Here is a 25,727-nt window from a genome sequence, read left to right as displayed (position 1 = left end):
CAGGTATGGGTCAAACATATCATAGTAAGCCAAACAACCTTTGCATTGTGTTAGTAGTGAGGGATGGTAGACTCCACCTCTACCTAGTGTTCTAAGAGTGAACATTGATGGTTCTTCTCAGTGGAATCCAGTCCCTACATGCATTTGGGGAGTTTTGCGCAAAGTTATGGTGAAGTCCAACTTCTTTTCTCTATGTACAAGAGCTTTCATACTAATAATTATATGAAGGCTTTGGCCATCTTGTTTGTTGCGGAGCAATGTTGTGCACGTGGTTGGCACACGATTATTTGTGAGACTGATTCTTAGGTGATTGTGAACTTTCTAACTATGTCAAAGCTTGGGGATGTGAGTTAGCACTTGGTTTCAGTTGTTAAATAGATTCTCCACTTATGTAGGTCTCTCGATTCTGCTAGTTTTATTCATATACCTCAAGAGTGGAATGGTGTTGTTGATTGCCCGACTAAATGAGCTTCAACTCACATGCATGACTAAAATATTGTTGATAAGAGGTAATTGCCCCCAATTTATCTCTCGAGTTTGATGAACATGTTGATTGGGATAGGGTTCTCATGAGCTTTTTGTTAAACTCTTCTTTTTGTATCTCTTTGTGTTTCAATAAAAAACAAACCCTCTTCTAGTAAAATAAATAAATAAACTTGAATTCTATTTACATGAGTGAGACATCAAACAACATGCATTACTTAATCCTAAATGAATTAGATTTTATTATTTAAGTATATATGAAAACTTATATACATGTCACATCTTTCAGGATAATTCAGAAAGAATCAATCATCTATGTAATGTAGCTCGTGCTTAAGTTATTTAAATATTGATAAGTACGAGATATGTTCCACAACAAGTCAAATTGTGATATTGCTATCAGGATTTGTGTGAAGCACTAATTGTGATATATAGGTTGATGAGTTTGACTCAAAAACTACATTAAATCGTGATAGCAATATTACTATTTAAATATAATTAGTATGTAATTTATTTATTGCAAACGAACTTTAACAATTAGATAATTATAATAAAAAAAAAGAAAAATATAAAATACTTGATTCATTTATATTAGGTACTGGCTAAAAGCTAAACTAAAACGGAAGGAGGTCAGTTGGTAAAAGTGAAAAAGAAAAAAAGATGAAGTGTTCATATTAGGTATTAGTTTAGAATTTAGACGTTGCCATTTATATCATTCTCTCATAACCCAAACCATATAAAATTTTATGACGATAAAAATTTCTAAAAATATGAATTCTTCAATAAATGTAACTGTACACATCCCATGATCCATCATGAAGAAGACCCACAAAATAAATAAAGTCACCGGCTCAAAAAATTGAATAGAAAATACCGTTGGAAAGTGTACAGTCCTTTTGTGAATCCTTGTGCCATTGTCCTTGCTACACAAACGCTACTTGCAGACAATTTCCGTGTTCACATCATCGGGACAATCTCTCTCTAGATGGCCATTCCTTCAAAACAATGCCATTGCCTCCTTCATGTGGGGGTTTTCTCCCCATCATTTATTGGGCACTCGAATTTCTTCTCATGGTTGGTTGTTTTTAAATGCAGGAGCGTACACCTCTTTGAAAACAAGCTCTGCCATTAATTAAATGCGTGAGCTACAACAGTCTTTTAACCTACCTGTTCTCATTTAGTTCTCTTAATGACTTCTACATTGTATCCGTTAAATACACAGCATATGGAGGCATAGAAATTCATGACAGTGAAGCAGAGAAAAGGAAAGAAACTCAAAATGGCAGTTTGCAAAGCTATGGGAGAATGTAAAATCTTGCAGCTCAGTGTTGCAGTTGTTCTTCTCACTGTTCTTGCCATTGCAGGGCAAGCAGGGCAAGTAGAAGCAGTAGCCATGGTGATGGGAAGTGTTTTCTGTGATCAATGTCGAGATGGGCATCTTTCTCTCTTTGATATTCCCCTTGCTGGTAAGAAATTAGCACCTAGTTTTCTTCTTGGAAAAAGACTTGATCCACAAGAACACATTAACCGAATCTTGTTGCTGTTTTTATTTCAATTCTGTGTTGCTGTTTTTTATTTCAATTATGTGTGTTTCTGTTTTTTCATGACTCTTTTGAAAATTAGAACTGAGAGGACTAGAAAATTGAGCTATTTAGCATTCAATAATGAATCCACTGAGTTGAAATGAGTTCATCAGATTTCTACAATTCATATTAATTGATTAATTTTTCATTTGAAATCGATTGTCATAGTTTTTAGCATTGATTTTTCGAATCATATTACACGAATGGATCCATCCATGTAGTATGTAGGAAACAATGATAGATGGATCATGTGAAATGGTGATTCAAAGAACTATCATACAATGGATGGATCATGTACTATAATCTGAAATGTTGATGTTAAAAACTATCACACAATATCATGTAGTATGATCCGAAATGTTGACACAATAGATGGATCATATAGTATGATTTGAAATGTTGATGCAAAAAACTATTACACAATGGATGGATCATGTAGTGTGATCTGAAATGTTGATACTAAAAACTATCAAACAATAGAATAAATGGATCATGTAGTATGATCTAGAACGCTCATTTTAAATACTATCACACAGATTGAACCCCAAATGAGGCATGAACCCCAAATGAGTCGTGATTGCCAAAAACACAATATAATTTTGAAATAGCAGTAACAAACAGTATAGATTATAGACAATTGTTATCATTCATGTAAGCTGAAGTTACATTTGAAAATGGGTTGAATTGTGCTAAGTTATTGTTGAAAATGGGCTGAATTTGCAGGAGCACAAGTGGAATTAGACTGTGGAGGGCAGGTGGTAACGACTGCCACCACCAATGAAATTGGAAATTTCGTCATGAAATTGGATGGAACGCCAGATCTGTCTTCATGTACGGCCAGAGCCACACAAAGTCCAGCAGATTCAAAGTGCAATATAGTGGGCAGCCCTGCAAAATCTCTGAGCATGACCTTCAGTTTCTTTGGCATGGAGTTGTATACAGTGGACTCACTCTTCTTTTACCCAGCCCAAATGATGTCTTTGTGCGTTAAAACACCTCATCCTCGTCCTCCTACTCCCTCAATCATCTTCACTCCTCCAACGCCCCCAGTGGCCCTCCTTCCGCCGCCATCGCCGCCACCTGCAGCAGCCTTTCCTCCACCAGTGGCCCTCCTTCCACCGCCATCGCCGCCACCTGCACCAGCCTTTCCTCCACCAGTGGCCCTCCTTCCACCGCCATCGCCACCACCTGCACCAGCCTTTCCTCCAATTATTCCTTTGCCTCCCCTGCCATTTCTACAGCCGTCTGCATGTACTGCTGAGTAAGTTCTAAGATCTTATTATTATTTGTTGTAATTAATTAATACTATATGTTAAGTTCGAGTAGATTTAAATTCAAGACCTCTACATAAGAAACTCATAATTTATTATAGCATGTTTCAAGATTTCATTACTATTACTTGTTGAGATTAATTAGTATTATGTATTAAGTTCGAGTGACTTGAACCTAAGACATCTCACAGAAAAAGTTTACAATTTATGGATGTATTGTAAACTCTTACCTTATTTTTTCAATTTACTGACATGTATATGAATGCAGTGTGTGGATAAAGAGAGAGTACTACTGCCATTGGAGAATTGTGAGCCCAGACAGCAAGGTGAGAGACGTATTTGGGGAAGAAGCAGGTAAAAGGTATGGACCCAATATAACACTGTGGCAAGGGCTGATGGGGAGAGGAGATGTGTACAGGACATTACTGAGGGAAGGAACAACAGCTCTTCTCAATTCCTACACAACACTCAACTTTAAGTACAACAGCGTGAGTGTAGGAATGCATATGTACTGGGCTCTGCACTCTGCCACTCCACACTATGCTCTGAAACAGGCATTCTCCTTCAAGAAAGCTAATATGGGATTACGAGGAGGCAACGAGAAGGCTAAATGCATGCTCAAGCCTTGCAACTGATACACACTAGAATTAACTAGTCATTATAGTATGCTTTTGCCTTAATATATGATATTACTATTATTATTTATTTTGCTATGTATTCATCAATGGCAGCCACCTAATTACAGGGCGTACCTCTGAGAGTCAATTCATTTTGTATGCAGACATAAAAATGTATGGTGGGTCATACTGGTAGACATAATATTAATGCCATAATTGAGGCCTTCTAGTATGGACTATACTTGTGGCCGCCATGTTTGTGCTGTTTTTTGGTCTGTAGTTGTGTCAATGAATGTATGTTGGAAGGGATTTTAATGACCACCACCAGAACAAGCAGTCTAAATTTAATGATGCTACACTCATGGAAGTGGCAATATATGAAATAGAATTTAAGTACTCACACCTGATCTTTACCCAAAATCAGATTTAGGAGTTACATTGTGATAGTTGTTATTTAATTGAAATTCTCTTACTATGCAAATTGACCGGATCCTTTTTTTCTATCGATGGGTGGAATCAAGCACTATAATCTATCATTAAAAATGACAAAATGAAATGAACTCACATCAAAGTATTTATCTAATATCGTTAATCAAATCAAAGCAACTCTGATATTTCGACCATTTATCTTGATTGTGAGGGAAAATGCACTCCTCATAGAGTAGTTGGGTTAATCATCATATACATTTGGACGAACATTTATCTCATATAAACGAGGTTGGGCCAATTCATTTATCTTGCATTATCTTCCAGGTTTCACTTGTCTGCTTCTTATCTCTTCGTAGAAGTTTAGTCGATCTTAGTATCTTTATCTTGATTTTATATTATTCCTCTACTTGTTGATTCATCTTATCTATTTAATTTAAGTTCTAGTTCTAATTGTTCAATCATAGCTGAAAATATAAAACGTTACTATTTCTGAAAGCTCTAATTCATCGTATACATTTATCTAAAGTCTAATTCTCACTATTTACAATCATGATTGAGCATCTAAAATAGTTTTGTCGCCGTCATTGTTTTTGTTATATTGGAGTAAGAAAAATAAATATTACAAGGCTTTTAATGAAAACAAATAAATTATAACAGTTGAGAATCAGCTTTGACAACAAGTAGAACAACAAAAACTAGATGGTTGTTGCCATGAATTACACCAAGAAGAAGTAGACATCATGGCCTATAATAAAATCAAACACTAAAGATATTTTATCAACAACGACATTAGTTCCATCCTCCAATAGCTACATATTAAGAAAGTAATAAGTATTAAACCAATCCTTTGTGCATCTATTTGATTAGCAAGTAAGCCTCCGGAACCGTCATCTTCCCTTCAACCACTTGTAGTTGCTCATGAAGTTGACAAATAGTATATTTAAGTTCTTTGTTGACATGGAGTTTATCTTGAAAATTTGTCAACAAACTTGATACTTGAAGGAAAACATTCTACTAGATTGATTGAATTTCAATTCGGAGGGCAAGAACGTGGTGTTGAAGATAGTAGAAAGACATAATTTCCAAATTGGAATTGAAGTTCAATTCGGAGGGCAAGAACCTGGGGTTGAAGATAGTAGAACGACATAATTACCAAATAGACTTGAGAATGCTCGGTCTGTAGGATTGTGTAAGATTGTTATGATGGGGAGAGCTACCAAGCAGAGCCATTCTCCATGTCTAGCCATGTTGGAAGAGAGCAGGAAGAGATGAAAAAAAGAAACACCGGATGTTGTGAGCATGAGGATAAGACCAAAATGCATTTTTTATGGATTCTACTTGAGCACAAAAAGGACATGGTGAAGGATGGAGAAATTTGAGACAGGTTCTAATGACAAGCTTGACATGAAGAATTTTCCAAGCCAGAAGAGAGATTGGGCATTTGCTTTGTATTTCCATACTTGCAGGTTAAGTTTGTTCCATTTAGACCAATTCAATTTACATTTCTATTTAGCATTGAGGCGGAGTGAGATCATAAGAGTAGTGAGAAGTTTCTTATAAACAACTTTAAGGGGGGAATAATATATCTTACGTTAATTAGGCCAACTCCAATCTTTGAAAAAGGTAGAATGCCAGGGTGAAGACAAAAGATATGAGAGCTTAGAAGGAACCATCTGTTGTATTTGGAGAAGGGGTTGTTTAGTAGAGGATGCTAGCTTAAACTAAGATCTAAGTTGCTGCCATCACTTCCAATTAAAAGTGATTGGATCCCACAAATCTCAGAAACTTCAAATACCTTTTTAAAAAGGTACTTACTCTTGAAGTTGTTGATGATACCACAAGGTTTTTCCTCTTCTTGGATTATCCAACTCCACCAGATAGAGGAGGTTGCAAAGCTAAGGCCAAATCAACTTCCTTGAGGTAGTTTGTTAGGCTTGCCAAATGGAATAGAATGGAAAGTTAGTTTTATACCTATCCACTTTTATAAAAATTTAAGAACTCATCTAACAATTGTAAGAGTATTTATGTTGATGCTTATTGTTATATTATTTTTTAATCTATTGAAAACTTAATGCCAAACTTAAGGGAGTTGTTTTGCATGCATCCCTCTTGTTTCTACCTTTCTTCTAATGTTAAACTAACCTTTATAAGTCTTTTAAATCTATTTGTTAAGATTATTTGCCACCCAAAATTCATTACTTTTAGTTTGGCATTTTTTCTAAATACATTTTCACCTTATAGTTGATGTTTCTTGTATTTGACACTTGTTGTCATAGTCATCAATATTTTTTCAGCCCCCCTTAATTTTATTCGTAAAGCTTCACAAATCACTTTAAAAAGGTTGTCTTGGTTTGATCAATCTTTGAGACATGGCTAAAGCTTTGCATCCTCCATTTGGTGGAACCACTTCATTCAACTTAATAATGCATTTCTTGTTGCCTACAAATGCCTCAAATGTAAATGATTCTTTAACAAAGGCATTCAAGTTTTTTGAGACCTCTGGGACTCAATTGGCTTTAATTAGAAACCATGGCATGCTCTTAAGCCTCAATTCAAGTTGCCCCCTTCATATGAGATTTCTTTCAATCAAATCAAAATCTTGGTTACTCCTAAATTATACTCTCCATTGTCCACCCTTGCTATGACAACTTCCTTTTTGATTGGAAATGGCCAAATAATGATAATTTTCATGTTTTTCGTCTAAAAGTTGTTTATGTAAAACTCCTGCCAACCTTTCCTTGATTAGTCTTCCTTTATTGCAAATGGAACTGCAAATTCTCACGCACAAAGTGGAATAAGTTAAGTGCTTTGATTTGGAAGTCCAAAGTTGAGACCCAAGCCCAACAAACTACTTGTGAAGTACTTCATGTTAAGATCCCAATTGGACCTCGTTTGCCCTTCATCCTTGCTCTTTTTGTGATAGAAAAGAAACTATAAACATGCTTTTTGGCTTTGTCCTCATGGCCAACATTTTTGAAGTTTTTTTGTTTCCAATCTTCCTACCCTTTTTCCACAAGCTTGGTCTTGGAAGTCAACACTTCTTAGCCTCTCCCCATGTCTCAATCTTTAGGATAGATTTTTCTGAAAAATCTTTGGAAATTTTGTTGTCTTACAACATTCTCCCATACCTTCTAAATTGCTCAAATGGAAGCATTGGTTATTATTGTGAACCTCCCCCTATCTCATTCTTGAGAGAAACTCACTCCAATCAAATTTTGGTCTTCTTACCACTTTCAAAGAGATTCAAACACAATTTGATGTATTTGAGATAAGACTTACTGGTGCTAGAGGCAGGATTGATAAAGATGTTGATCTTTTGATGACTTATGTACTTTGATGCTGTGGTACGTGGTTGGAGAGTCATTGGCAACTCAACATTTATAACTTTATCTCTGGATTTTGGCTCTTTCTTTAGACAACTTCAAAGATATTACAACAAAGTTTGTTCAACTGGACGTTGTTGTTCTTATGACGGTGGACAACCTTTTGAGGCTTGCCAATGCATTTTATTTTGTGTTTAGAGTTTGAGCTTCACCAACATTTTATGGAGTGGATTTAGATTTTTGTTTGTGAAATGTAATGTTGTGACAATTGTGTCTTGCCTTTTTTGTGGAGGACATTTTTTTACTATGAGGTATTTGTATTGTATTTTTAGCCATTCTTTTTTTCCAAAAATAAAACATTTTTATACTTCCTTCAAAAAATTTACACGTCTTTTTTTCTTTTACCTTGTTACTCACATTTTATGGAAAAAAGGCATTTCCACATTGTGTTGAGACATATATTACTATGCTTCAACAATTCTAAATTATATTTGAAATTGTTTCCTTTGTATTCTTTAAGTTTTATTACATTATCTTTTCTAGATTCTTTCTTGTTAGGCCATCACTTATAAGAATATCCATCCTAACATTGCCTTTTATGACATTTGATTATAGCTTAAAGTTCTTGATTTACATTCTTCCTAACTAGGGTTTGGAGGTTCCTTTGTCATCTTCACTAATTATTTGTTTTTGTAGGTATTTCAAGTGAGTTTTTGTTTACAACCAGATTGATTCATATCTGGGAGTGATTCATTTATTTTTCTTGCTAATAATGTTCTTGATGATCTTTTAATGTTTTCTTTTTCTTTTATTTTTAAGTATTTTCATCCAATGTACAACTATTTATCCATTTCATCCTCGTATTTAAGGTTTTTTTTTTTTCTTGTCCTAGCAAGTTATTTTGTAGGTTGGTGTTTTTGCTTTACATAGAGACATGTCTAGCTTTCTTTGTGTGTTTTAATTTAGTATTCCACTATTTCAAATTTATTTTTCGTTATTTTTAGATTTGAGCTAACATTGACCTACTTAAAACTATTCTCTAATGTTTTGTTAGGCTTTACTGTTGTCTTCACCTTATTCCCTACAGGTCTTTTTATTATAGCCCCAAATCTTACAAACTACTTTAATGTGTGGTCATGTGTAAGATCATTTATTGAAGTTAACCACACAATTTTTTTTATTGAGGAAAATAAATCTTTACTTTTTTGCCTTTCTTGTTTTGTATATTGACAAGTTGATAATGCTCACCTCTCACACCAAACATTGATCTTGAGGATCAAAACCAAGTTTTATTGTTTTTTTTGTGTCACATTTTTTGTGATTAGTTCACATGCACCCTCTTTTGGTACCTGGGGGGTGATTTTGAAGATCAAAAGTGGTCATTTCACTTACATCGCCTAAAGACCTTGTGTATGTGCATTTCTTCCACTTTGAAGTGATCTTTATAATCAAAAGTAGGTGCTCATTTTGATTTTTCATTTTTTCTAGGTGCCTAGTTGCCTTCAAAGTAGCAAATAATTGCAAAGTTAAATCTCATGTTTCAATGGTACATAAATTTTGAAGAGCTATTATTTTGGACTAATTTAATACAAGTGTCATCACGTTGCACTGGTAAGTGGTTGTTCAAAAAAAGTTACAATATATTTTTAGGAATACAACAGAGGAAATGACTATTTTCATAATTCTTCAAAGTTAGCGCTCTAAGATATTAGAATAAGGCAAGTTTATATGTGAGCTCGCAAAATATACAGTCTCACTTGACTAGTGTGGCTTCTTGGCATGTTTTCTTTGTCTTTCCCTTGTACAAAAATTGTGTCAAGATTAAATAAAAGGAAAGCCTAACATATTCAAAAAAAGTCTTGTACTCTTTTTTTGATGACTTCACTGACCAATCTAAAAATCCTTTTAGACTATTATATATTGTTGGTGTATTTTCTTGTTGTTCCATTGTGAAGAATCTATGTAAATATTAAATAAAAAGAGGTAGAACCTAACATATTCAAAACTAGACTCATGAGCCCAATTTTTTTGAGTTTATTAATCAATCTAAAAATGCCTTTGAAAATGATGATGACGACGACAACGATGAGGGCCTTTAAGGCCAAGATGAGTACTACATTTAATATAACATAGTGGATCAATATGGGTGAATTGATAACCATAATAGTTTTTCTAAAACTAAACAATGTTATTTCCTACTAGATCACTTCCTACTTTGACATAAGGGTATTGTGGTTAGGTACCTCATAAATATAGGATCTAAGTTTTGACAAAGTTAAATCTTAAGCGGTTAGGGAAAGAAAACCTTCCAGAACAAATGCTAATGAAATCTAATCCACAATTTATCAAACCACCCATTAACCCTTGTTAAACATAATGTAATTCATACATTTATGTAACCCTTCATCCATTGCAATGCCCATCAATCCCTCTAGTTTTTCATCTTTTAAACCAATCATCAACCTATATATCCTCACACATCAAAATATTTATCAATTACTGCAAACCCTAACTCATCAAAATTTTCATAAATATATGAATATCCCAATCTATTAAACCATCCACCAACTACTATAAATCCTCAACCATCAAAATTTCCTAGAATATGTAAAATCCTCAATTATTAAAATATGCATCTAAGTATGTGGGCTCTCATATATAGAACCACCTAACCACCCTCACAAATCCTAAATATCATTAAATTATTTATTGACTATCATATATATGTTGGAAACTACAATTGGAGCAATTGTTATGTTGTCATTGATGTCAAACCTATTTGTAAGACAAAGTGTCAAACCTATTGGAAAGATATTTGCTAATAGTATAGAGTGCCATATCATTTGATTGATGAAGAGGCTTTAAAAAGAAAAGATAACGAGACAACCTCATGAAAGATCGAGTTCCAACAGGAAACTTCCAATGGGCAACTTGACATGAGGAATTTTCCAAGCTAGAAGTGAGATTGGGCATTCGCTTCATATTTCTATATTTGTAGGCTAAGTTTGTTCCATTTAGACCAATTGAATTTACATTTCCATTTAGCATTGAGGTGGAGTGAGATGATAAGAGTAATGAGAAGTTTCTTATAAAAATAATTTAAGGGAGGAAAATAGATCTTACATATTTTAGGCCACCTCTAATCTTTGAAAAAGGTAGAATGCCATGGTGAAGACAAACGATATGAGAGCTCAGAAGGAACTAGCTATTGTATTTGGAAAAGGGGTTGTTTAGCAGAGGATGCTAGTTTATACTAAGATCTAAGTTGCTGCCATGACTTCCAATTAAAAGTGAGTGGATCCCACAAATCTTAGAAAACTTCAAAACCTTTTTTGAAAAGGTATTTACCCTTGTTGTTGATGATACCGCGAGGTTTTTCCTTAAAAAGGTATTTACCCTTGTTGTTGTTGATAATACCACGAGGTTTTTCCTCTTGTTGAATTAGCAAACTCCACCAAATAGATGAGGTTGCACAGCTAAGGCCATGACTAAAGGACTGATCATACCAAATCGAATTCCTTGAGGTAGTTTTTTAGGCTTGCCAAATGGAACATAATGGAAAGTTAGTTTTATACCTATCCACTTATATAAAAATTCAAGAACTCATCTAACAATTGTATGAGTATTTATGTTGATGCTTATTGTTTATATTATTTTTTTATCTTTTAAAAACTTAATGCCAAACATAAGGGAGTTGTTTTGCATGCATCTCTCTTGTTTCTTCTTTAGATTAGGTATTCATATTTTGACATTTTTGGTGGTACCTTTGTTCTAATGTTAAATTAACCTTTATAAGCCTTTTTAAATCTCTTTGTTAAGATTATTCACCACCCAACATTCATTACTTTTAGTTTGGCATTTTTTCCTAAATAAATTAAAATACATTTTCACCTAACAGTGACATTTTTTGTCATAGTCATCAATATTTTTTAGCCACCCTTAACTTTATTTGTAAAGCTTAACAAATCACTTCAAAAAGGTTATCTTGGTTTGATCAATCTTTGAGGTATGGCTGAAGATTTGCATCCTCCATTTGGTGGAATTGGTTCATTCAACTAAATAATGTCTTTCTTGTTGCATAAAAGTGCCGCAAATGTAAATGATTCTTTAACAAAAGCATTCAAGTTTTTTGAGACCTCTGGGACTTGATTGGCTTTAATTGGAAACCATGGCATGTTCTTAACTCTCAATTCGAGATGTCCCCTCCATATGAGAGATCTTTCAATCAAATTGAAATCTTGGTTACTCTTGGATTATACTCTCTGTTGTCCACCCCTTGGTATGACAACTTCCTTTCTGATTGGAAATGACCTAATAATGATAATTTCCATGTTTTTTTGTCTAAAAGTTGTTTATACAAAACTCCTACCAACCTTTCCTTGATTTGTCTTCCTTAATTGCAAATGGAACTGCAAATTCTCATGCACAAAGTGGAATAAGTTAAGTGCTCTCATTTGGAAGTCCAAAGTCAAGACCCAAGCCTAACTTATTGTCTATGAAATACTTCATGTTAAGATCCCAATTGGAGCTCGTTTACCCTTCATCGCACTAGCTCCATGTTTCTCTTTTTGTGATAGAAAAGAAACTATAAACATGCCTTTTGGTTTTGTCCTCATGCCCAATGTTTTTGGAGTTTTTTCGTTTCCTATTCCTGCCATTTTTCCACAAGATTGGTCTCAGAAGTTAACAATTCTTAACCTCTCCCCATGTCTCAATATCATCTCTCAATATTTTGAATACATTTTTTTGAAAAAGCTTTGAAAATTTTGTTGTCTTACAACATTCTCCCATACCTTCTATATTGTTCAAATGGAATCATTGGTTATTATTGTGAACCTTTCCCTATCTCATTCTTTTGAGAAATGCACTCCAATCAAATTCTAGTCTTCTTACCACTTTTAGAGAGATTCAAACACAATTTGATGTATTTGACGCAAGACTTACCAGTGCTAGAAGTAGCGCTGATAAAGATGTTGATCTTTTGACAACTTATGCACTTAGATGGTACGGTGCATGGTTAGAGAACCATTGGCTAATCAACATTTATACACTTTCTCTCTCAGTTTTGGCTCTTTCTTCAGACAACTTCCAAGAGATAACAACAATGTTTGTGCAACAAGAAGTTATTATTCTCGTGATAGTGGACAACCTTTTGAGGCATGCCAATGCATCTTATTATCTGTTTAGAGTTTGAGATTTAGATTTTTTTTTGTGAATTGTAATGTTGTGAGAACTGTGTCATTATCTTTTCTAGATTATTTGTTATTAGGTCATCACTTATAAGAATATCCATGCTAACATTGCCTTTTATGGCATTCAATCATAGCTTAAAGTTCTTGATTTACATTCTTCCTAACTAGGGTTTGGAGGTTCCTTTGTCATCTTCACCAATCAATTCTTTTTGTAGGCATTTCAAGTGAGTCTTTGTTTACAAGTAGACTGAACCATATCCAAGAGTGATTCATTTAAATTTCTTGCTAATATTGTTCTTGATGATCTTTTCATTTTTACTTTTTCTTTTCTTTTTGAGTATTTTCATCCAATGTACAACTATTTATCCATTTCGTCCTTGTATTTTAGTTTTTGTGTTATGTCCTAGCAAGTTCTTTTCTAGGTTGGTGTTTTAACCTTACATAGAGACATTTCTATCTTGTTTTTTTGTGTGTTTTTGTTTAGTGTTCCACTATTTCAAATTTATTTTTGGTTATTTTTAGATTTTGGCTAGCATTGACCTACTTAAAACTATTCTTTTATGTTTTCTTAGGCTTTACTATTGTCTTCTCCTTATTCCCTATAGGTCTTTTTATTATAGCCCCAAATCCTACAAACTTCTTGTGTGGTCATGTGTAATATCATTTATTGAAGTTAACCAGACAATTATTTTTATTAAGGAAAATAAATCTTTACTTTTTTGTCTTTCTTTTTTTGTGTATTGACAAGTTGATAATGCTCACCTCTCACACCAAACATTGATCTTGAGGATTAAAACCAAGTTTTGTAATCTATTTTGTGTGTCACATTTCTTGTGATTAGTTCACATGTGCTCTCTTTTCCTATCTAGGGTTGATTTTGAAGATCAGAAGTGGTCATTTCACTTGCATCTCCTGAAGACCTTGTGTATGCTCATTTCTACCACTTTCAGGTGATCTTTAGAATCAAAAGTAGGTTCTCATTTTGATTTTTCATTTTTTCTAGGTGCCTAGTTGCCTTTGAAGTAACAAGTAATTACTAAGTTAAATCTCATGTTTCAATAGTACATACATTTTGAAGCGCTATTATTTTGGACTAATTTGACACAGGTGCCACCATGTTGTACTGGTAAGTGGTTGCTCAAAGTAAATCACAACATAGTTCTAGAAATACAAAAGTAGGATATGACTATTTTCATAATTCTTCGAAGTTAGTGCTCTAAGATATTAGAATTAGGTAAGTTTATATGTGAGCTCACAAAATAAATAGTCTCACTTGACTAGTGTGGCTTCTTGGCACATTTTCTTTGTCATTCCCTTATACAAAAATTGTGTGAAGATTAAAGAAAAAGAGCTAAAGCCTAACATATTAAAAAAGAGAGTCTTGTACTCTTTTTTCTACTTCACTAACCAATCTAAAAATTCTTTTAGACTATTATATCTTGTTGGTGTATTTTATTGTCATTCCATTGTGAAGCATTTATGTAAATATTAAATAAAAAGAGGTGGAACCTAACATATTCAAAACTAGACTCAAGAGCCCCATTTTAAAGTTTATTAATCAATCTAAAAATGCATTTGAAAATGATGACGATGATGATGATGATGAGGGCCTTGAAGGCCAAGGTGAGTACTACATTTAAAATAACCTAGTGGATTAAGATGAGTACATTGATAACCATAATAGTCTGCCTAAAACTAAACAATGTTATTTCCTACTAGATCACTTCCTAATTTGAAATAAGGGTACTATTCTTAGGTACCTCATAAATATAGGAATTGAGTTTCCACAAAGTTATTAAGCATTTAGGAAAAGAAAACCTTCCAGAATAAATGCTAATAAAATCTAATCCATATAATCCACAATTTATCAAAACCGCCCATTAACCCTTATTAAACATAATGTAATTCATACATTCACGTAGCCCTTCATCCATTACAATGCCCATCAATCCCTCTAGTTTCTCATCTTTTAAACCACTCATCAACCTATATATCCTCACACATCAAAACATTTATCAATTACTACAAACCCTAACTTTTCAAAATATTCACAAATACATAAAAATCCCAATCTATTAAGGCACCCATCAACTACTATTAATCCTCAACCATCAAAATATCCTAGAATTTGTATAAATCTTGAAATATTAAAATATGCATACAACTATGTGGGCTCTCATATATAAGACCACCTATCCACCCTCACAAATCCTAAATGTCTTTAAATTATTTATTTACTATCATATATCATATTCTTTAAAATATAGCTTACATACAACCTAAATGATGACAAAACTTTTGTTATCTCCAACCTTTAGATCTAACACAAATGATTCAATAGTTGAACACAAAATTACTACTTATTTTAATAAAAAATATTTATAAAAAATATTATTTTTAATGATTATTAAACATGTTGGAAAGATTTCACATTTCATGAAAAAATACAAGATATTTATTTCATACTCACTTTTTATATATTTAAAATAACCAAAATATACAATATGAAGTACTCCCATGGATATGCAATGCTATTCCAAAAATTATACACATAAAAATATTATTTTTCCAATTAACAAAATTACATGTTTTGATAAGTACCTTATTTTTAAATGATAGAGTTCTATTGAATAATTCTTATTTACGTGAAACAAAAATACCAGTATATCTTGTATGTTTCATACCTTTATATTGTTCAAATGGAAGCAATGGTTATTATTGTGAACTTTCCCCTATCTCATTCTTTTGAGAAACTCACTCCAATTAAATTTTGGTCTTCTTACCTCTTCCAAAGAGATTCAAACACAATTTGATGTATTTGAGGCAAGTCTTATTGCTGCTAGAGGTGAGATTGATAACGATGTTGATCTTTTCACAACTTATGCACTTTAATGCTATGATGCATGGTTAGAGAGTCATTGTCGACTCAACATTTATACACTTTCTCTTTGGGTTTTGGCTCTTTCTTTAGACAACTTCAAAGAGATTACAACAAAATTTGTGTAACTGGAAGGTGTTGTTCTCGTGATGGTGGTTAACCTTTTGAGGCATGCCAATGCATTTTTTCTCTTTTTAGAGTTTGAGCTTCACCAACATTTTATGTAGTGGATTTAGATTTTTGTTTGTGAATTGTAATGTTGTGACAACCATGTCTTGCCTTTTTCTGCAGGATGTTTTGTTACTCTGAGGTATTTGTATTATATTTTTAGCTATTCTTTTTTTCCAAAAAAAAACACTTTGATACTTCCTTCAAAAAATTTACACATCTCTTCTTGCTTTCACCTAGTTGGTCACGTTTTATGGAAGAAAGGCATTTACACATTATGTTGAGACATATATTACTATGCTTCAACAATTCTAAATTATATTTGGAATTGTTTCCTTTTTATTTCGTTAAGTTTTATTACATTATGTTTTCTAGTTCCTTTCTTATTAGGTCATCACTTATAAGAATATCCATCCTAACATTGCCTTTTATTGCATTCAATTATAGCTTAGAGTTCTTGATTTACATTCTTCCTAACTAGGGTTTGGAGGTTCCTATGCAATCTTCATTAATCAGTTCTTTTTGTTCTTGATGATCTTTTAATATTTTCTTTTTCTTTTCTTTTAAAGTATTTTCATCCAATATACAACTATTTATCCATTTCGTCCTCGTGTTTTAGTTTTTGTGTTTTGTCTAGCAAGTTATTTTGTAGGTTGGTATTTTTGCCTTACATAGAGATATTTGTATCTTTTTTTTGGTGTTTTTGTTTTGATTAAGTAAAAACATGTTTTGAAATGACCCTAAACCTTTTACAAAGAACCAAGCAAGTGCTATAACACGAGATAAATAGTAAAAGCCCAAGAGAAATTGTGCATCAACACCAAAAAATTAAACATGCTAGAATAGAAGGCCCTAAAACATGTAGAAAAAAAGGACAACAAAAATACACTAGAGATACAAAAACATGATAGCTATAAAGTTTTCAATAGATCAACTACCTGATCAGCTAAAATATTCTTGTTCACAGCAGAAGCCCTGAGCTCATTGATCTCTTTATCATCAATAACCTTTGTTTTCTTTGAGTTTTTCCTTGTGCGTTTGTTGGGACCTTGATCATCTTTCACCTCCTTTATACCCTGATTTCTCCCTTGCTCCAGTTTATCCAACAAATTCTTGATATAGTAGAGGCCCTAAGCTCATTGATCTCTTTATCATCAATAACCTTTATTTTCTTCGTGTTTTCCCTTGTGCATTTGTTGGGACCTTGATAATCTTTCTCCTCCTTTGTACCATGATTTCTCCCCTGCTCCCGTTTATCCAACAAATTCCTTATATTCTCTGCAACAACTTTCAATATGAAACAACTCTAATGAACAATTTTTTTTTAAACATTCTCTGTGCCCTTAACTTTGTTATCCAAAATGTCCTTCTGCTTCTGCATCTCCTTTATCACTTGATCAGTAGCTCTATTTTTAGCTTCAAGAGGTGGGACTCTCTTCATAAAATTCTTAACTTCTTCAGTGTTCCCAATCACCTTTGAGAGCCTATCCAAATGTTGGCCTAAAGTCATCTCACCCCTATTTGTTTTATTAAGATGTTCAAACTCCCTTCTTATATCTTGCATTTGTTCCTTCATAAAGTTAATGTCCCTTCTCATCTCCCTAGGATTTCCCAAGACACCCTTCATATACCCTTGATCATCTTGAGCACTTCTCTGATTCAGATTTTCCTCATCCAGATCCACATTATCTTTCCTTGCATTAGCATCTTTAGTATTTTTATCCACAACCTTCCCTTGAAGCATAATCTTCTTACCTTTTAGATATTTCTCAATTCTATGGATTAGGGGTTCATCATTCGAGGGGATGTTCATGCTTCTTTCATTTTTCTTCATATTATTTCTAGTTTTAATTTTGCTATCAGTTTTTCCCTTATTCTTTCGCTTTCTCCTCTTCAGTCTCCTCATCAGTCCTAGTCTTCATCTCGTAATCCACCTCATTTATTTCCTTCTCTTAGAAGATGATCCCCCAGGGTTAAGATTCTTTCTCTTGTTTCCCATCAGCTTTTCTTCTTCCTCCTCTATTTCCTCCTCATAGATCTCATTTGAATCAATCCCCTCAATTTCATATTCCAAAGTATTTTTGCTTAGATAGAGTCTATGCACTTTTTTTAGCTTGAGAAAATTCATAACCAACACCATCAAACCCTCATGACAAGCATGATCCCCAGCTGGGTCATTCTAAAGAGTTCATATGGTATTATCTAGAGACTTTCGAAGGTAAAAGTGAAGGTTAATCCTAACCCTATGCCTAAAATGGTTAGCCAACATGAAGTGGTGACCATAAATATTAGTAAAACAACCATCTAGGGTAAGATACTCAATCAAAATATACACAATAAACCTCCAAGATCTAGAAATAGAATGAGGGCTGAAGTAAAAGTTGCCAATTTTGACCAAACTATTTCGCTCCTTAGTCAACTCTGCAAACTCATCAATAGCTCTAATCCCTTCCATGTCCAGGCTAGTGGCTTCAGCAATGATATCCTCTATGACTTCCATTCTCTGATTTCCAACTAGAACGTTGTTGTTCTTCCAAGCTTTGATAAACTGCCTAGTAATAGACCAATTTCCTCCCTTTAGTTTCTCCATAAATCCTGTAAACTTTCCCTACTCCAAAATGTCCCAAATCTCCTATTTTGCTTCCATTCAATTCCCTGTCTCACACCTCTTTCTCGTATCTCCCATGTTACTAGTTATGTAGAGATTTCTATTCTTACTAGTGAGCTCAAGCAAGTTAAAATTCTCTACTTTGAAATCACAATGGGTTTTTCTCTTTTACAAAAATACCCACAATCCATGTGGTAATAAATGGGTATTCGTTTCATACACAATCATGATCTGCACACCCCCTCTCCAACACATCTTATAATTAATCCTAATTACTATTGTCATCATTATTAAAACATTTTTATTTGCTTGCAATTCTGTTGTACTCTATCATAGATAGCCCATAAATTGGGATGTCATTGCCATTATTCTGAGTCATCTTCATGTGACTTTAAAAATCCATGTGTGCTTCCCAATCAACTACTTTGTTAGTTTCTCTAAAATTATGAGTAACAACATATTTAGTAAAGGAATTGATTAAATTTATGGCTTTACATATAATGTTATAAATAGTCCATGAGGGGTTGGTAATCTTGTTAAGGCAATTAATAATATTTAGGGAATCCCCTTCTAGCCAAATTTTCTCCATATTCATACTCTTAGCATATAAGAGTCGATAAAGAGTCACCCTAGCTTCCACTATGTGATTGGTCTGCTTTCCAATAGAGACTACCATTGCTCCAACATTATACACATTTTCATTTTTGATAATAATACCTCACTCTGCAATCCTCAGGTTACCCTTTGAGGCCCCATCAAAATTAATCTTATACCATCCCTTGGGTGGGAAATCCCATCTAGCCAAGCTTCTAAAAATTTTCTCACTTTGAGGGTAGTTAGCCACTTCCACTTTCCAATTCTTAATGACTTTGGCTTCCCACTCATCATGAGGCTCTTGGATTTTCCCACTTAGCCTGACATTATGCATTACCATACTCTTGATCTTATGAAAGATCTAATTAGCATTTGACTCCTTACCCCTAAAAATCCTATCATTCCCTCCAAACACCCCATCATAAATAAGGTAGAATGTAATTCCATAAGTTATTGATCAAGGCATTACGGGAAGGTGACTTCCAAGCTAAGAACAAATCTTGGATACTGTAAGGGAGAATCCATTCCATATCCATAAGTCTAAAAATCCTTTCCCATAAGATTCTAGTGTAGGAACAGTCAATAGTCAGATGATTAACCGAAACTTCCTCTTCCTTGCAAAGATAACATTTGCTAACAAGACAAAGACCTTTTTTCTTTAAATTGTCTGTAGTGAGAATTTTGTCCTACAATAAAATCCAAAAAAAGATGTTAACATTAGGTGTTAGACCTTTGAACCAGGCTTTAGCCCAACAAGGTTTATGACAATCTTCAAAGGTATTACCATACAAAGAAGAGATGGAAAATATTCCATTAGGATTAAAATTCCAAACTAGAGAATCCTCCTCATTTACTTAAAAGAAAACATTCAACATTTTATTAAGGTCATTTAGAGAATCATCCATTCTAGAAAGACCCACCCATTTATCTCCTTCCCAATAGTCAGCAACATATGTCCCAAAAGTAGTCTTGCATTACATAATATAACCATTCCATTGTTGCTCAGAACTTAGGGCATGATCAAGAATCCATATATCATCCCAAAATTGAATGGTCCTACCATTGCCAACGTTCTATCTCACCCCTTTATTAATAATCTTCTTATTTTTCTAAGCATGCTTCCAAATAGCTGAACCCCCTTCAATATCATCACTGCTAAGGAAAAAATTAAAGCTTTTATTCTCCATATTATATTTATTATTCCATATGTTTTTCCATTCTCCTTCATCATTATATAGTCTCCAAATGAGCTTAGCAAGTAAGAAATCATTCATATTAATTATCTTGCTGAATCCTAGACGTCTTTTTTTGATGGGCTTACACACTTTGTCCCAAGAAATCCGTGCCATTCTTTTCTTCCTTTCCATACCTATCCATAAGAAGTTTTTTAGAATTCTTTCAATAGCCATAGCATATTTTCTTGGTATCTTAAAAACACTCAGAGCATATAGACGAATGCTTTGAATAATAGATTTTAGCACAATTATCTTACCAGCTCGGCTAAGGAGGGATACTTTCCAAACAACTAACTTTGTATGTATCTTATCAATCAAAGAACTCCAAAAAGACTTAGAAGTGTCCAGGCAAAGAGGTAAATCATGATACAACCCCAAAAAAGCTTCCCACCTCACATCCCATAATTCTTTGAATTTTAGCTTGTCTTTTTACATTAACATTTATGAAATAAATAGAGCTCTTATTCCAATTTATAAAATGTCTTGTGGCTTGCCCATATCATCAAGTTCCTTTTTGATATTCCAAACTTTTTTGACTGAAGCTTCTCCCATCACAATCAAGTCATCTACAAATTGTTAGTGTGAACATAGTTGTTCCTTTGAAGTTCTTAACCCAACAAAATCCCCCTTTTGCACCATTTTCTCCATAAATCTTCCCAAACATTCAGTCATCAATATAAATAAGATAGGGGATAAAGGGTCCCCTTGTGTTAAACCTTGGGATGCATGGAAAAAAGGAGTTAGAGACCATTAATCAAAAAAGAAAAAGTGGCAGAGGAGATCAACATATGAACCATATCCAAGAATCTATTATTGAATCCAAAGGCTTCCAATCCACATCTCAAAAAATCCCAATCCACCCTGTCATAAGCCTTTGAAAAATCCAACTTCAATAACAACCCTTCTTTTTTTATTTAGTAAGGAAGTGAATATTTTCATGAATTGAGATAATAGAATCCAGAGTTTTCCTTCTTGGAATGAACCAATGCTACTGTCTTGAGATCAAAGAAGGTAATAAAGTCAAAATCCTAAGAGTGAGGACTTTGGAAATGATCTTATAAAAATAATTACATAAACTGATGGGTCTAAATTGATCCATACTATTTGCCCTCAATTTTTTGGGTATCAAGGCCAAAAAAGTACCATTCAGTTCTTTAAGAAGTTTTCTAGATCCAAAGAACTCTTTAACCCCTTTGATAAAGTCCTCTTGAATGATGTGCCAATAAGTTTGGAAAAATAGAAAGGGGAAACCATCCGAGCCAGGTGCCTTGTCTCCATCAAAGGAGAAAACAACCTTTTTTATTTCCTCTTTAGAAGGAATAATAATGAGGTATTTGTTCTGATCTTCTCTTATGCTCTTGGGAATACAATTCAGGAACTCCTTTTGTTTTTCCTTATCAAGATGAGGTTCTCTCCCCAAAAGGCCATTGGAAAATCTCATAGGTTCTCTTTTAAAACCCTCATCATCCTTAGTAATAACATTATTCACTTTTAATCTAGAAATTGTGTTAACCATTATGTGCTTCAAAGTGGTCATATAGAAATACTTAGCGTTCATGTCCCCTTCTTCAATAAAGTCTTTCCTAGATTGTTGCCTCTAGTAAATCTCCTCCTTGGTGATAATGGCATGTAACTCAATCAACTTCAAGTCCTCCTCTCTAGTAACTTTCTCATAATCCTCACTCTAAATGTTGTCCTTTATCTCTTTGAGTTCCTAAAGAATCTTACTTTCGTTTTAAAAAATATTCCCAAAAGTTTCTCTATTCCATCTTTTAATTTTATCATTTACATTTCTCAGCTTTTTAGAAACTTTAAACATAGTAGTTCCCTCCACTTTGACCCTCCACCATTCTTTTATAAGGTTTTCTAGCTCAGGATGTAAAATCCACATTTTTCCAAATCAGAAAAGAAAGTTCTTTTTAATGGAAATGGGGTCAACCAAGAGAAAAATGGGATACTGATCGGATCCCACTCTGACATGAGCCGTTAAAGAACAATTATAAATTTGAAACCAATTATTGGTGATAAGATCTCTATCAAGTCTAACTTGTATAAGATTGTTACACATTCTTTTGTTCATCCACATATAGTCTATACCTTGCAAATCAATGTCATGCAACAAATGATTATCAAAAAACTCCATCAAATCCATTCTGCTTTCCAAATTACTCTAACTCCCCCCCATCTTCTCATTTTCTTTCAAAGGAGTGTTGAAATCCCCCTACCCAGTCCTCATCTTCAAAGTCCCTCCTACGGTTAGCCATTTCCATCCAATAAGCTTTCCTTCCCCATCTAGTATTAGGTGCATAGAAATTAGTTTTAACCCATGAGGTGTTGTCCTTAGTAATTGAATATCTGACATTGATCATATTCTTGTTCTGAGATAGAAGTTCCCCTTGAATGTTTTTAGCATTCCATATAACTTCCATGTCACTAGAGGCCCCATCTACATCACCACCTAGGATCTTACCATTACTAAAGAAAAAAAAAAATTCTACTTTATCCTTTGGCATCTTAGTTTCCTGAAGAAGCACAATATTTGGTTTATTGTCGCTAATCATATTCCTCACCATATCTTGCTTATGAGGATTATTTAATCCTTTGATATTCCATGAGATAATCTTCATTTATAGTGTAATTCTTTTGAGTCCAAGATAGTCCTCAGACTACCATCCATTATACTTCATTTGGCCTCCATATTTCTTTTTTGGAGGTTTGAAGGCCTCCTCACTGGTGTATGTGTATAACCCACATCCCCTATTTTTCTACTCCTTTTGCTTCTACTAAGCATTGGATTTTCTTTGTTATTTTATGGATTAGTCTCTTTTTTCTTAATCCTTACTTTTTTCTTATTGTCCACATATATCCATTCTTCTCCATTTCCTTCTTCCCCATCCTGCAAAGCTCTATCAATATCTTTTCCATCCCCCCAATTGGGTGTTATGTCTTCTATTACTGTTAGGATTCCAGTTCTAAGAGGTGATTTTCTATTATCCTTTATGTTCACCTGAGAACATTCAGATAAATCTGATCCTAGGATAATACACTCTTGTGTATCTTGAAAATTTGATTCCTTTCTATTACTAGTACTATTGCTACTAACCCTTGACATTTCTCTTTCAATATTGCCATCATTATTCTCCTTTGCCTCTGCCATTTCCATCCTTCTACTCCGGCCTTCCTCATCATAGGTATCCTTTATCACTAATTTTTTAAGGGAATCATCTTGATCCTTCTATAGAACCTAGATTTTGATCCATTAAAATTCCATTCTCAATCTCCTTACTAACCTTCTCAATAGGCTCAACCTGAGTACACTTATTATCTTCTTTGACCACCTTTTCTATTTGAGTTTGCTCCATAGAATTAGCATCTTTGATGCCTTTTCAAACCCATTCTTTTTTATATTTCTTCGCGATGCTAACTTTCTTAGGTCATTTCTTCACCTAGTGTCTGAACTTTTTATAATGAAACCATGCAAATGGGATGGATTCATATTTGATCTTCTACTGCCAAGCTCCCAATTTAGATTGAAGTGTGATGGAATCTGGCATATCAACCCCTTCAATGACTCCAACACAAATTATGACATAAGTCAATCTCCTCCTTGACACTGTCACTAGATCCATTGATAATAGTTCTCCAAAGGCATTAGATATTCCTTGGAAAACATCTTCTACCCAAAACTCAAGAGGCATTCTTGGTAGTTTAATCCAAACTGGGGCTTTCACAATCGATTCATTCTGAGAACTTAGGTTAGGGCACAACTTTTTTAATACCATGGTATTCTTTCCCACTACCCATAGTCCACTACACAAGATATTTCTATGATCTTCATTACAAGAAAAACAAAAAGAAAGGCAACCTTTTGAAATAGTAGCAATATCAACCTGTCCCTTCAAAACCCATTTCCTTTTAACAAAAACTCTTACATTCGGTATGGATCCTAGGAATCTCCCCACAAGGGTTTGATCCATTTTGGATATGTTCAAATCTATGATTTGATATCCTATCCATGATATCCAAAATAAATGAGCCTTGCTCAGAAATAGAAATATTCTTAACCATAGGAAATGAAGACTTACTTACTGGCTTGATACCAAACAAACTTGACCATTTTTTGGTAGGAATCAGGATAGAAACAATAGACTTGGGTCACCCCTTAGGTCCCTAGGTGCTCTACCTCCATCAGGTTCCTTCTTATGCTAACTTGCCTCTTTAGTCGCCTCATATTGACCTCCCTCCCCTGATGGGCCTGCACTAGTCTTGTTTGAAATTTGAATTCCACCATTCCTACTCACACCTCCAACTTTGCCCACTCTAGCTCCCATGATTCACCCAATATTGTGTAAAAAAGGTAGATCTTTAAGTTAGATTTTCAACCTATTTTTATGTTTTTATTTAGTGTTCCACTATTTTGAATTTATTTTTGGCAATTTTTAGATTTTGGCTAACATTGACCTACTTAAAATTACTCTTTTATGTTTTGTTAGGTTTTACTGTTGTCTTCACATTATTCCCTATAAGTCATTTTATTATAGCCCCAAATCTTACAAACTACTTTACTATGTGGTCAAGTCTAAGATCATATATTGAAGTTAACCACACAATTATTTTTATTAAGGAAAATAAATATTTACTTTTTGTCTTTCTTGTTTTGTTTATTGACAAGTTGATAATGCTCACCTCTCACACCAAACATTGATCTCGAGGATCAAAACCAAGTTGTATAATTTCTTTCGTGTGTCATGTTTCTTGTGATTAGTTCACATGCACTCTCTTTTGGTACTTGAGTGTGATTTTGAAGATCAAAAGTAGGTTCTCATTTTGATTTTTCATTTTTTATAGGTGCCTAGTTGCCTTTTGATGTAGGAGCATCCTAGGCTTTCTTGCAATCTTGCATGTTGGAGCCGAGTGCTAGCAGTCTTCATTTTTCTGTTGCTACCGAATTGGTTAGTATATGCCAAGTTGTTGTAGCTCCTAGTGGATGTCGAGTTACGGTAGCTCCTAGTGGATGTTGAGTTACTGTAGCTCCTAGTGGGTGTTGAGTTATTGTAGCTCCTAATGAGATGAATGTTGACTTACTATAGCTCCTAGTTGATGCCGAGTTACTATAGCAATCTTATGTTGACCAAGTATTTCTTCATGTGTTGAATGTACCTATATGTGCTAAGTGTTCTTGTATGTGCTGAGAGCCAGTATTGGTCTTGGTTCTATTCGTGTCGAGTTTTTTGTGAGCTAAATTTTGGTGTTTAATTTATATATGGGTATTTAGTTTGTGTTGTGGCCTACTTGTGGCTTGACCTATATTTAATGTAAGGGATTTTATTTAGTTGTAATGAGTTG

At 33.9% G+C, this 25,727-nt stretch overlaps 1 protein-coding gene across 1 annotated transcript; it reads left to right on the top strand.

Moving 5' to 3' along the window:
- The first annotated feature begins 1,726 nt into the window (after positions 1–1,726).
- LOC149536270 (Pollen Ole e 1 allergen and extensin family protein) lies at positions 1,727–4,354 on the top strand. Its single transcript, XM_089806099.1, has 3 exons — positions 1,727–1,949; positions 2,790–3,327; positions 3,606–4,354. Exons 1-3 carry the CDS (start codon positions 1,727–1,729, stop codon positions 3,970–3,972), a joined length of 1,128 nt encoding a protein of 375 aa, XP_089662225.1. The 3' UTR covers positions 3,973–4,354.
- Positions 4,355–25,727: the final 21,373 nt, after the last annotated feature.

The sequence above is a fragment of the Cupressus sempervirens genome, chromosome 10 (assembly GCF_028749045.1).
Source record: "Cupressus sempervirens isolate cs-2001-9-10 chromosome 10, ASM2874904v1, whole genome shotgun sequence".
Taxonomy (NCBI): domain Eukaryota; kingdom Viridiplantae; phylum Streptophyta; class Pinopsida; order Cupressales; family Cupressaceae; genus Cupressus; species Cupressus sempervirens.
The sequence above is the reverse complement of the archived record's forward strand: the minus strand, read 5'-3'. Positions and strand labels throughout refer to the sequence as shown.

Excerpts from the sequence above, each read along its gene's own strand:
- LOC149536270 (XM_089806099.1), top strand. The coding sequence starts at position 1,727 with ATGACAGTGAAGCAGAGAAAAGGAAAGAAACTCAAAATGGCAGTTTGC. Across the intron at positions 1,950-2,789 it reads CTTTGATATTCCCCTTGCTG|GAGCACAAGTGGAATTAGAC; the intron begins GTAAGAAATTAG and ends CTGAATTTGCAG. Across the intron at positions 3,328-3,605 it reads CCGTCTGCATGTACTGCTGA|TGTGTGGATAAAGAGAGAGT; the intron begins GTAAGTTCTAAG and ends ATATGAATGCAG.